The following is a 13,782-nucleotide window of genomic DNA, read 5'->3' on the forward strand; positions in this document are numbered from 1 at the left end:
TTTTCATTTTTCTTCTTTATTTTTCCAGGTCTCACTTTATTCTACTTCTGTTTTATATCCTGTTGATTTCAATGTACTAATTTCTAACTATCAAAATTCAATTAGGCAAATGCATATATATCACCTTTTATTCTTATATTACAGATTCTCAATTTTAAGAGCTTTTTAAGGAGAAATAAAGCCTTAAAATACAAAAAAAGGGTCATTTTGCCTGCACTGCGCAGCTTATTATTTATTTATTTATTTTATTCTAATATTACATTTCAATATTTGTTTTTATCTATTTTATATTTCAAAATTATACTATAAAATTTTAATAATGACAAAATTCTTAATTATTTATATTAAATACAATTTAAATTTGTATTAAAATTGAATAAATATATGTCTACTAAAATTAAATTCAATTTTCATTTCTTAAATGATTATTAATTATTTTCTTTTAAATATTCTTTTATAAAATTATAAAATATAATATTTTAACACAATAGCAAATATAATAATAAATATACTTAAGGATAAAATCTCAAATATTATGTTAATATTTAAGAAATAATAATAATAATAATTATTATTATTAATTTTAAAGATTTCATAATCATTTATTGTTACACGGTTAGTCTCCCATAAGAGTTGGAATTATAAAATATATATTTTTATTATTAATCCTACTATATTCATAACACACATTTATGATAAAATGCATATATAAAAGCCTTTTTTTTTTTGTAATTAAAAAGTAAAAGTAAAAAATTTTAATCCATCACGATGTCTTGAACACAAAATTTACTTTTAATAGATAAATGGCATGTTCATTAGCTTTTATGATTATTTTTTCATTTTATGCATTTTTAAATTCATAAATTTTGTATTAAATTAGTGTCTATAATCTATATAAAAAAAATTTACTTGTATTAATTATAAATTTTTTTTCTCATATTTTACTGAATGATACCGTAATTTTTTTTTAGAAAAAAAAAATTCATGTAAAAAGAAAGAATGATTCTCAATGTCTTATAGTTTTATGATAAAATTATACTTATTTTTTTAAGACTAAATCTATATCTATATAAATAACCTTTATTTTAATTGTTTAATTATTATGATAAATATTAATAAAAATGAGTTTAAAATTTAATATTATATATATAGTGATTTTATTTCAACATTTTTTTTATTTTATTACTTTATATAATCAAATAAATTTGACACAAATATTTTAAGGTAAGTTTCTTTTCCCATTTCCCTCTAATTTTAGTTTAAAATTGTTTAAGTATAAATATTCTTCATATTTTTTTATGATATATCATCCAATAATAATAATAATAATATTACTAGTTAAAAAAAAAAAAAACACCGCAACGGAATACCGGAAGGTCCGGAGCCTCACTACCCTGCCACTTCAATCATTTTACCTTTCTTTTCTCCCATTATACACCACTCTTGCTCTTGCCCCCACGACCACCAGCACTGTCGTTTGCTCTTTTAGAATTTCACGAAATCACCCCTACCACCTCCCTCCTCCACCTAGCGGGGTCCCACAAGCTATCTCCACCGCCGATCATACCAGGTTCTCTTATATACATTTAGTTTCTATTTCAATTAGTTTTTCCAAGGATCTAGTTTGTATTTGAGGATCATCGGTACTGAACGTTTACAAGTTTCTAGATCGACCTTTTTTATTTAGAAATTGGAAGAATGAGTGAAGTATTTGAAGGATACGAGCGTCAATACTGCGAGCTCTCCTCTAATCTTTCCAGGAAGTGTACCGCAGCTGGTGCTCTTGATGGAGGTAAATTTTGTCCTGAAAAATGTAAACAATAAGCATCTTATTTTGTGGATTTGTATGCTTAACTTTTGATCTTACTTTATCGCTTATCGGTTTCACTATAATGTAATTTTATTTTATTTTTTTAATCTGATTTCTCCTTTTTATTTGAGGATAGTTTTCGGTATTAAATTAAGGCTCAAATTTCCTGTTTTGTGAGGGTTTCAAATATGAGAAATTCTTAGGTATAATTATAAATAAATCCTTAAATTATGGACGATGAGAGGTGATCTAATTGGCTTAGTGTACTGATGATATAATAGATTGAGTCTACCTAATAATCCTCTTTCTATTTGGGTTTCCATGATTTTTATATGTATGAGCACTTTTAGCAATACGATGAATGGTAGAGTAAGCACTTGGAATTTGTGTGTGCTTGAAATTGACAAGCCTAATGAACTTAACATTGTCTTGGAGAAGAACTCATAATAGTTCTGTGCTTAGCATTTCTCGTTGAGATTTGTATTTAAGTATTAGTGTATACTTAATGAGTGTTATAAAAGCGAGTGCAACTTTAAAATTATAGCAGCACACTGTAGTGCATAACTTATACAAACATATTTAACATTTGTTGCCATGGCAGAATTTCTTAGCTTCAATTTAGTGTATTTTTGAACGTTATGTCAAATTAATAACTGTTTTATGCGTTTCAAGCTGGTATAAGTTCTGCATATGTGCTTATGTAGTGCACTAGTTTCATGTGCATATTATTATTTTCCTTAATTCAAACTTTAAATATTGATGTTGATTCTATCATAACAAAGACCTTGCATGGTTATTTTGATTGAAATACTGGTCATCATGCAGAGCAAAAGAAGCAAAAGCTTTCTGAAGTTAGAACTGGGCTGGAGGAAGCTGAATCTTTGGTACCTATTTGACATATTTTCTTCAGGGTATTGATTTATGTTTTCTTCTCCTTTATTCTTAGTGGTTAATGCATTGTGTATATTCTTTCCAGATTCGCAAAATGGACCTTGAAGCAAGAAGTTTACAACCAAATGTTAAGGCTGTCCTTCTGGCTAAGTTGAGGGAATACAAGTCAGATCTGAACAATTTGAAAACTGAAGTTAAAAGAATTGCCTCTGGTAACCTAAATCCAGCTGCCCGAGATCAGCTGTTGGAATCAGGAATGGCTGATGCATTGATGGTATGTCTAGTTTTGTTTTTTTTTTTTTTTCAGATTTTCCTAGTTCCAAGTGGCATGGTGATTCAACTTTTGGTAATGAGCTTGTCATACATGCTTTTATTTATTAGTAAAGCTTCAATTTTTTTTTTTTTTAATTGCTTTCACTTTACAGGTTGTGAATGGATTCACATTTTCTTTGTCATAAATTGTATATAATTTGTTGATACTCTTCATAGCTACTACTGTATAGTTATATTACTGTAGAAAATAATGGTTTCCTATGCTTCATATGCATTCAGAAAAAGGTTTTAGTTGTGCAAATGAAATTGTTGTGTGCATTCTTCCTTGTCATCTTATTTAGTTATTATCAGCTAGAGGAAGCCAAGAAAGATATCATGCATTACACTGCACTCTGTTTCCCTTTCCTTTGAACACCCTTTCCCTCTCTCGTTCTCTTTGGGATGGGTGTGTTAAATTCATGCATGCAATTGTTCTATTGAGCTGCCTATATAAGATTTTAATTCCTCAATGCTTCTTTCTCTTACAAATGGCAATTTTAGTAGTCTATCGCAGGGGATAGAGTACCCCTCTTTAAATTCTGCTGTGCAATTCTGTTGCTCATCCTCTTCTTTGCCTGTGTTGAACATGTTTGAAACTTATGATTCATTCAACTGTAATAGGCCTCAGCTGATCAAAGATCAAGATTAATGGTGTCTACAGAAAGATTAAATCAGTCCAGTGACAGAATTAAGGGAAGTAGAAGAACCATGCTGGAAACTGAAGAGCTTGGTGTTTCAATTCTTCAGGATTTGCATCAACAGCGACAGTCTTTATTACATGCCCATGATACGGTATTCTTTCATTTTCAAGATTTTACTGCTCATTTACAATTAAGTATTTTACTTTTACCCAACAAACAAACACTGCCCTAGAATTAAGTTAGTATATGACCATTAATTATATTTATATATTTCTTCGTTTGTGGTGCAATGGAACCAGTAATAACAAACGTGAATGAATTTATTTGATGGTTTTCCTGCCTTGCAGCTTCATGGAGTGGATGACAACATTGGCAAGAGCAAGAAAGTATTGACTTCCATGACAAGGAGAATGAACAGGAACAAGTGGATTATTGGTGCTGTTGTTGCAGTCCTTGTTGTTGCTATTGTCTTGATCTTGTATTTCAAACTCAAATAAGCCAGAAAGTTTATTCTTGTTGCTCCCTGAGTCTTGTAAGAGGACATGATTGCCCTTGGTTATTTGTGTGAGTTTGCCATTGAGTTCTGAAATAAACATTATTTGCTTTTTATCTACCACCAATGTACTTTTCAACCATTTTTATCCTGTGGAGTGGATTTTGGATATACCTTAAATGTATATGATCTTTTTGTGTCTACTTTTATATCTTTCTGGACATGATAGTTGTACAGGAACAATTGAAAGTTGATTGAAAATGGAGAGGTAACAATTTTAGTGCTGCAATTCTGGTTTTTGGTCTATGTACAGATTGTACAGATGCTTGGTAAGCTTACTTCAGCAAGGACGCTGTACTCGTTCGTTCGGGACTGGGAATTGTGGGATTGCGAGCTTGGGGAAGAAGTTTATCTGGGACCTATTATTGCTCATGTTCAAAGGCTTCTAGTTGCGCAAAGAACGAGTTAAGCTGAGGAGAGTTTCCAACAATTACGAGCAATCTTCATGCAGCTGACCTTACAGAATTATGTGGTTAATATAAAAAATTTATTACCAGTTTAAAAATTATAAAAATTTTATGTGACGTATAATTTTAAATGAAATTGAATTTGTTGAACGAAACTCTCAAGAGCTCAGAAAGCGCGGTAATAAAATTCCAGACTCATCTAAATTCTGAAGTGCTTGCCTAAGGAAAACTTGGCAAGGAAAGGAATTGAAAAATCAGTTAATTATCTCTCTTATGTCAGACCCACCTCACTCTCTCGCTATTTCCGCTCTCTTCTTCGTACATGCGTCCGCCAATCATATATCTCCACCACCAAGAAACGGTAATAAAATTCCAGACTCATCTAAATTCTGAAGTGCTTGCCTAAGGAAAACTTGGCAAGGAAAGGAATTGAAAAATCAGTTAATTATCTCTCTTATGTCAGACCCACCTCACTCTCTCGCTATTTCCGCTCTCTTCTTCGTACATGCGTCCGCCAATCATATATCTCCACTACCAAGAAACTCGACGTCATTATTCTCCCTACCGCCTTCCTCCTCAATGTCCTCCTCCATGCAGGGGATTTACCTGACCCTAGATTATATGATCGAAGATTGAGATTGGCCGATTATGTTCGTAATGCTACTCACCAAGTTTTAATTCTCTGGTCGTGAGGGTAACTCAAAGGAGAAGGAACAGCCATTGTTCTCCCACAGTCTGTTTTGGGCTCATAAGCGCAAGACCTGGTTTGCCTCTCTCTCTCTCTCTCTCTCTCTCTCTCTCTCTCTCTCTCTCTCTCTCTATATATATATATATATATATTCAAGATTATCTACGCTACGCATCACATATGCCAGGATTGTTATTCTGCCACAAAAACAAATTACTTCCGACATACAGTTCTTGGTCAATTTGTGTCCTTTTGCTTCGTGTTCTGCATTAACCCAGCAAGGGAACAATCAAATAAGAACTAAGTTCAAGTTTATTTTGATAAGGATAACATTTGCAATCATTAAAACCAGTCAGGGGATGTAGCTCAAATGGTAGAGCGCTCGCTTTGCATGCGAGAGGCACGGGGTTCGATCCCCCGCATCTCCACTCTTTTCATTCTTCTTTTTAAGCATTTCAACTCTCCCTTCCCTTGCCGATCTCTTGCAAATGAAACAGAGCAATTTTTTTTTTTTTTAATGCTATTCTTTTACTATTCAAGCTGCAAAGATGATATAAATTTTTGTCGGAAAGATGAATTCATATTCATGCATTTGGTGTCCGATTGTCAGAGTAAATTTTATTTGTAATCATAGTGAAATTAATGCAAATGCAAATGCCTGTCTTAAAAGTTTTCAAATACATTTCCTTGCTGCATCTCAAAAAAAAAATACATTCCTTACTCAGTGGCGGAGGGAGGGGGTGCTAGGAGTGGTCTTCCCCAAAACTTAATGAAAACAAAAAAAAATTATATATATAGTGTGTGTGTGAGAGAGAAAATTTAAAATTTTTTTTTTAAAAAAGTAAAAATTTTAAATTATTTTTATTGACACCTCCAAAATTAATAAATAATATTTAAATATAATTTAGTGTCAAATTAATAAAAAGGTAAGTTACTCATGAAATTTCCAATTATCATTCTCAAATTTAAATTATTAAAATATAATTTTCACTCTATAAATATCAAAACAATCAAATGTTTGGTTCCTTGGTACCGAGTCTGGGAGGGTTTCCTTTTTCTTTGGCCAGTGAAATCTTTAGAGTCTATATTCACCATGCAGTGGCTGATTCTCAAAAGTTAGAAGGAAACCTAAGAGCACTAGGTCACTTGATCCTCTTTATTCTGACTCCCTTAAACCTCCATGGCTCTCCGCTTCTTTTGGTTTGATAGAGCTTCAGCTTACGATTTTTTTTTTTCTTTTTAAAGTCCCCTTAATTTGGTTATTGCCTTTCATGGGCCTCTGCTCTCCTTCGCGTCTTAAGATCTCTGGCAATATATGTCCATTGGTAGTCATGGTAACAATAGGTCAGCAGCCAATAATAAATAAAAAATAATATAAAATGTCAAACGTGAAGAATTATTTATCGATTAAAAAATTATTAGAGAACAGTTGAAATTATGATATAAAAAATTATTAGAGACCAATAGAAATTTTGAGAGACCGAATAATGAAAAATAAAAATTTATTACACTTATTTAATATTTTTATAAATATTTATAGATATTAATATAAAATTGAAAAGATTAATTAATTATATATATATATATATATTTAAATGTTGGGGTGACCGAGGCCACTCCCAGGCCCTTTATCTCTGCCACTGTCAGGAGCTCCTCTCCTTTGCGTCTCGTGCCCTAGCTAGGGTTTGGATATAGGCTTGAGCTTCTGGTGTTTTACGTGTTGGACTATCCCTTTTATCATGGGTTTGGAACTGTTATGTGGACTTGGGTTGTTTAGGAATGTACTGCCTCCTGTATTAGGCTTCAGCTCATGTTTTGCTTCAAACAGAAATAATGATATCTATTTCCCCAAAAAAAAAAAAAAAAAAAAACTACAATCAAGGAGTTCCAGATCTCTGCATCTAACATCCTCCCTTTCTTCTAGATTACCTGCTGTGCTTCACCAGGTTTTCTTCCAGGAGTTCAAAAATTTGTATTGCCTGACCTGATTCAGTTGATAGGAAATGTAATTTGGACAAATCATATTGTGCTTTTAGAGAGCCCTGGAATAGATTTGTTAGTCTCTATAACCTCCCATCCGATGCTATTTCAATAATCATTATAATAAATACAATTTGAAAATTTTATACAACTACTACTTCATGAAACATATTCACACGAAATTCCAGTTGTACATTAACTGGGACAATTCCAGTACCCATTGTGTACAACTTCTGTGTTGCACATAGAAGTTCCAACAACCTCAAATCTCTAGTTATTTGCTTGAAGCTTCTGTTTGATATTGCCCCTTGCTTATTGGATACTTGATCACTAAACGGTTTATTCAAAAAATTAAAAACTAAATTTCATTTAAAATTAAAATTATATCAAACTGAGCTACATAAATAAATTAAATTAAATCAAATCAAATCGATTTAATTCGATTCAAATACCCATTCTTTTAAATCTCTTTTTTTTTTCCACTCACCAGTTTTAAATAAAAATAAAATAATAACAAGAAATTTTTATTGGCATTGAAATGATAAACAAAATTTCATCCACAACCACAATCATTCGACATTCAAAAGGAGGTATTATTACAACATAATATTATAAATTGTAGAAAATAAATTCGAAAGTAAAAGAAAAAGAAAGGGAAGTGCTGCTGTGATATGGCTGTGGTGCTGTGGTATTGCAGCGCTATGGCCTTGTGACTGGTGCTGTGGCTCTAGGAAGAGAGAAAGCCAAAGGACAGAAAGGATGAAGAAGTAGGGCGGCGGACAGAGGAAAGGGAGAGAAGAGTGGATGAATTGGTAGGATTTTGTGAAAGAAATAATAGTAGGGAAATGAGCAGCTGAGATCTTTTTAAAGATGGACAGTTAGGATCAATTATTTTGTAAAAGTAAAAAAAATCAATCATTAATTGAGTTGAATTTTCAAAGGAAAAAACGAATTGAATTTCTAAATTAATTTGATTCGGTCGGTTTTTTGTTTGAGCCAAATTCTGCTCACTTCTATGCAGAATGTGGCATCCTCAGTGTCAATTTTTGAGCAAGCCATGGCTTCTCTGGATCAGGGTCAATGAAACCATGCACTATAAATTGTTGTGCTTCTTCATCTTTCAGTTCTTTGGCCCACGCCACTCGTTTTGATAAGTCACTACCTGGTCCAAAACACCTGCACTTGCAAATTTAAGCAATCAAATACATAAAAAAATAATAATAAAAAAAACCATTAACTAGAACAATGCTACCGGAAGAAAAAGATTAAGAAAAAAAAGGTAAACCAGTCCGATGGTGGAAGAAATCAGAGAAAGAAAGACTGATCAGTGCTAAGTATTAACTCATATCCATCCTACTTTCACAAGGTTTTCTTCATTGGGTAAAAAAAAAAAAAAAAAATCCGTGTTATACCTGTACTGACAAAAGCAAGCAGTTCCCTCATTCTCAGCTTTGTCCCAGTTATGCCAGCCTTCGGCGTTGATACATTGATCCATATATGTGTATGCATAGGCCACCCTTCCAAATGGTCCCCATGGACGTCCAAGATATGCATATGAAGTCCCTCCATTTCCTGTGATCACACATCTGCAGAAATGCAATGATTATTTATAGGAGACCAAAAGGGAACATTGAAAATTGAAAATAAGGAATATCAAAGATGGCCTAAGCAAACTTTCCATGTTACATGGATTTTTGGAGGTAAAATCATAATTTTGAGACAAACATAATAATTAATTGAATTCTTCTATGATCTATAAGTTTCATCTCCAAAGTAAAATACACATAAAAAAATCCAACTCTTCACAACTGTAGCCTACATGGGTGTTAAAACTCCGAACTTAGTGCATTCAACTTTTAAGTCCAAGTTGGGCATATTTTACCCCCTCCAGAGAATGTTACAGTGGGACAATTCAAAATTCCAACTTAACTCACAAATCATAAATATTTGGAATCCACCGTACAAATTTGGTTTCACTACTCAGTTTCCTCATGTATCATACAATAGAATTCGTGATAACCAAATGAAGGCTAAAGATGGACAAAGAAACACCTATTTACAACCATGTCAAGTATTTGAACCAGCAATAGCTGAAGTGTTAAGCCAGTTTATGACATCAAAATTCAATGTTGGTTGATATCATTATCAGTAAGCACATGAATTCTATTATTAAGGCAGTAAAATGTTTTGTGCTAATCCTATTGCTTAAGCTAAGAATGGAACCTCAAGGGAGGTGGGAAAATAGAAAAAAGGAGAAATGAGAGAGAATGAAAATCAATCGAGCACACACCTCAGGAACACATAACCAGTTGACTCCTCAGCAGTTTTTCTGCTTTGTGCAGTTACGAACCCATTTGCCTTGCAGTGGACATGACAATGCTCAAAGAGCGCAGTGCTGTTCCCAAAAATGAAGTCCACACTTCCTTCAATATAGCAATCTTTCAAATACTGTTTTCCACGGTGAAGATACATGGTATCCTGCAAAAAAATTTTATGAGGAGGCATATTTGGCTTGAATGCATACAACAGGTTATTAATTGTAACTATTGCCTCAATTTATCGACTCAAAGTGTGTAGCCAAGTTAATCTGAAAGAATTCATTAATCATTAGATATATGATTTTTTTTTTTGAAGCAATTAGATATTATGATTTAGAGCTTGAAGATAATATCTTTCCACCAAAAGTCTTGAAATTTGAAAGTATTCTACATGTCCACGAAGTTGCTAAAAAAAGCAAATGAGACTGGCAAAATTAAAATATACCTACCTGCCACCCTAGAAACCTACAATTATAGAAGGCAGCCCGATCACCTGAAACCCTGATTGCCACAGCTTGATGTGAACCCTGGAAAAGGGTAAAGATAAAAAAACAAAAACAGGAGAGTTATCAAACAAATTGAAACGATTCATTTAAGCTATTCGAACAAATACACTTTTTTGACTATATATAGAACACCTCAAATTATAAAATTCAAAGCCTAAGATGTGAATTAGACCTAAAATCTCATAAAAAAAAAAAACCGCCCCAACATGCTCAGTTCCCATTATCAAATCCCCATTTGCAAAATACTCATATCAAAAGATTCAATTTTAAAAAGTAAAACCCAGTAAAAAAAAAAAGTAAATAAAACAGTACTTAATACTGAAGAAAAACGCAAATTCCAAGCATTGGTCACTAAATCGGCCACATTAAATTAAATATTCTAAATAAGTTAAAAATTAAGTTTTTGACTAAATAAATTCTAAATAATTTTTAATATTTAAAATTAAAAAAAATATATTATTAAAAATAATATTTTATTAAGCATAAATTTATTTAACTGCATTAGAAGGTTCTTGGCATATTTAGTTCAAAATTTAATTTTTGAATGATTTATTTAGGCTTTTTCTAAAAAAAAACATATAACAAGTTGCAAAATGAGGCATAAAACAAGACTTTACCTCCGGAGAAGAGTTCTCGAAGGTGATATTCTCAGCAATAAAATCTTCCCCTTCTATCATCACACTTCCACACCCAAAGGTTCCCGTCCCAATCGTCTCAGAGTCCTGCAAAACATACAAAATCAGAACCCAACATCAACAACCTTGCTTACGCAAAAAGCGTCAAGAACCTAAGCGGGTTGCAAAGGTACTGGGCGCACCAGGTGGTGTTCAATTTTTTCAAAGGTATTGTTCCAGGTGAGCACGGTATGCTCGGGACTTAAGCCCACGAGGGTAATGAGGTCCTTGGTCTTAGGCACGAACACCGGCTGCTTGTACACCCCAGGCGCCACACGGATAACAGTCCTGCTGGTATTGTTGAGTGGCACGGCGTCTATTGCTTCCTGCACAGTGGTGTAGTCACCGGAGCCGTCCTGCGCCACCTTCATTTCTTGAGCAGCCATTGATTAATGAGCGGATTATATAGGTAGTGAATGTATTTGAAATGACGAAAAATTTGAATTTTTTTTGTTTGTTTTTTTTTTGTCATTAGGTAGAGGGAATTGGGGGATCGGGGACTGAATTTAAATGTTTGTTGTTTACTGAGAATATCTGATATTGTGAGCGTTTGTTCATGGTGATTGCCGATTCAACTCCTCAAAAACCAATTTTTACTAAGCTTAGCTCTACGCATGCGTTTCAGACGGCAAAAAGCTGGTTTTGACCAAGAGCAACCAAACAAATCGATGAGCTTTTGTTTGGAGTTAGATTTTTCAAGGTGAGCTTTTTGAATCTTTCATTTTTTTTTTTTAATTTATTAAATTGATTTTTAAAAGAGAAATTCATCAAATTAATGGGGTTGAAAAATTAAGAAATCTTTAATTTTTTGCTTTTTTTTTTTAAGATATATATATATAGAGTGACGGATATTTTGTAGTTAATTTATAATATTTCGTCGCTAATGCATATACATTGCTAAATGTCGCTTATATATTTTCGTCACTAATAAATTTTAGATAAAATATTTTTCATTAAATTTTTAAATAATTTTTAATATTATTATAATTAATATAAATTAAAATTTTTAATATTATTTTGATAATAATTTTGGATTATCTTTCCAATATTTATACAATTTTACCAATCTCATACATTGATATTATTATTAAAAATAAGATTTTTTTTGCCAATATTAAAAATAACAATTATTAAAAGCAATCCATATAAAAACATAATTAAAAGAAAAAGCAAAGTTAGAATAAAACTATAGTAGTTAAATGACTCATATGATTTTAAGAGTTAAAATCACCAAAATAGTCAAAATATATGTAAAATTACGATTTTAAAGAGTAAAATTATATTAAAAATAACACAATTTTAATTTGATTTTATGATTTTATATATTTAAAATTTTACAATTTAAAATATTTTCTTTTCATTTATCAAAATCATTGTGATTTATTTATTTTAATATCATTTCTATTATTTTTTTTTAGCTTTTAATTAATACAGTAACGACTATTATTTTTGTTGCCACAAGTATCATGTATATTATAATTTTTTATATTATTCTTTGAACAATTTTTGTTATGTTTCATTATCAAAAATATGATTTAATCTCTATATATTATTTATCAAATATTTCTATTATTTGTATTTACTTCTTTTCAAAGTTAAAAACTTAAAATTATACTTTTAAATATGAATTTTATATATGTGTATAATTTTGATTATTCTCATATTGATAATGTGGTGAAGAAAATATTTATTTAAGACTAAAATAATTTAAATATAAAACTTAATAATATATTAGAAAGTCTTTTTTTTTTTATATAACTTCTTGAGCTTAAATGTATATGAAAATTTATTATATATTTATATAAATATGATTATATATTTTTTGAAGGGTATTTTAGGTAAGTTATAAAATGTTACGATTTCGATTTTACGATACGATTTTACAATCCCTTCACTGATTTTAGGTTAGAAAAGCGTGTTTGACAATCTTGAACAGAACCATATTTTTATTAAGAGCATTAAGGGTGGAAAGAAAAATTACAAGCATTCAAAAAAATTTGATTCGTATTTCAACTGTAAATGGTTTAAGAAAGAAAAAGGGAAAAAAAATGCATAGAGAAATCGTTGTTGATGAATCTTTGGCATATATCAGATCTAAAATTTTTCTCTAAAATAGAAATTTTAGGAATTTAGGAGAATATATTAGCAAATAGAAAAAAGAAAGAATCGATAGACATGTAAGTATGGGCAAAGAAAATGAGTATCAGCTTCTTGAAATTTTGTGCAATGTCTTTGTTGACAACTTGAAATAATGAACCCATGCCAATTATCAAATCAAGTAGGTGAAAATTCGACTAACCTCTCGTGAAAATAAGGAAGCAGAAGCAAGAGAAGGAAGCAGGTGAACGAAACCAAAATTTGAGGAAGAGTAAGTGAACCTTTAGTGCGTAAAAGAGGGAAGAGCAGGCGGAGAGAGCAAAGAGCAGAGCGAGAGAAAACATCGTCATTTTTGCTACTACGTGTGTGGGAAGAGAGAAGGATTGAAGTAGTGCAGAAGGGAGGATAAAACTACTATGCATATGAGAAGAGAGAAAGAACAACACAACACCGTGAGAAAGGGAGCTACCCCTCCAAATTGCCCTCCTCTTTGCCTATAGTTACAACTGGGTACTTCTTGTTTCAATAAGCAAATCATTTCAACAACAAAATGAAATAGAACTGGAATATGTAGCTTGGTTGCAGAGCAACGCCAATAAATAGGTTCATAGAGGATGAGAGATGTTTAGCAATAGGACTGGAAGAATGCAATTTAATCAATAATCCAAAAGCTAAAGGCCAATGCCATTTAAGGAATAATCCACCAATTATTCTTGAATGCCACTAAAGCAATATTCGAACACTTATTCTTGAAAATGATTCAAGCCGAAATAATTCAGAATTGAAAATAAGATGTAAATAAAGAGTGTAGATCTGATCTTATTTATAAATTAGTAATTTAATTTTAATTATTGATTGAATTATACTGCTAAATTACTAATAAAAAATCATCGAACTAAATTTTT

At 31.5% G+C, this 13,782-nt stretch overlaps 2 protein-coding genes and 1 non-coding gene across 5 annotated transcripts; 2 read left to right on the plus strand and 1 right to left on the minus strand.

Annotated features, from left to right (window-relative positions):
* The first annotated feature begins 1,409 nt into the window (after positions 1 to 1,409).
* On the plus strand, positions 1,410 to 4,350 carry LOC110663799 (vesicle transport v-SNARE 13). 2 transcript variants are annotated; one of them, XM_021823223.2, is made up of 6 exons: positions 1,410 to 1,570; positions 1,688 to 1,792; positions 2,636 to 2,694; positions 2,787 to 2,975; positions 3,635 to 3,805; positions 4,002 to 4,350. In XM_021823223.2, the coding sequence occupies exons 2-6, from the start codon at positions 1,699 to 1,701 to the stop codon at positions 4,149 to 4,151; spliced, it is 663 nt and encodes a 220-aa protein (XP_021678915.2). In that variant the 5' UTR covers positions 1,410 to 1,570; positions 1,688 to 1,698; the 3' UTR covers positions 4,152 to 4,350. The 2 variants fall into 2 exon arrangements, with proteins under 2 accessions (XP_021678915.2, XP_021678907.2); XM_021823215.2 differs by having other exon boundaries at positions 1,411 to 1,570; positions 1,669 to 1,792.
* Positions 4,351 to 5,657: 1,307 nt separating this feature from the next.
* On the plus strand, positions 5,658 to 5,730 carry TRNAA-UGC (transfer RNA alanine (anticodon UGC)). Its single transcript has one exon. It is a non-coding gene; the product is annotated as a tRNA-Ala (tRNA).
* A 2,060-nt stretch (positions 5,731 to 7,790) lies between these two features.
* Positions 7,791 to 13,624, minus strand: LOC110663809 (pectinesterase 31). 2 transcript variants are annotated; one of them, XM_021823236.2, is made up of 7 exons: positions 13,080 to 13,624; positions 10,924 to 11,153; positions 10,724 to 10,828; positions 10,050 to 10,127; positions 9,573 to 9,760; positions 8,695 to 8,868; positions 7,791 to 8,458 (listed from the first exon to the last, which is right to left on the minus strand). In XM_021823236.2, exons 1-7 carry the CDS (start codon positions 13,297 to 13,299, stop codon positions 8,296 to 8,298), a joined length of 1,158 nt encoding a protein of 385 aa, XP_021678928.2. In that variant the 5' UTR covers positions 13,300 to 13,624; the 3' UTR covers positions 7,791 to 8,295. The 2 variants fall into 2 exon arrangements, with proteins under 2 accessions (XP_021678928.2, XP_021678921.1); XM_021823229.2 differs by lacking the exon at positions 13,080 to 13,624 and having other exon boundaries at positions 10,924 to 11,408.
* Between the last annotated feature and the right edge of the window lie 158 nt (positions 13,625 to 13,782).

This window comes from Hevea brasiliensis, chromosome 9 (assembly GCF_030052815.1).
Source record: "Hevea brasiliensis isolate MT/VB/25A 57/8 chromosome 9, ASM3005281v1, whole genome shotgun sequence".
Lineage (NCBI taxonomy): Eukaryota > Viridiplantae > Streptophyta > Magnoliopsida > Malpighiales > Euphorbiaceae > Hevea > Hevea brasiliensis.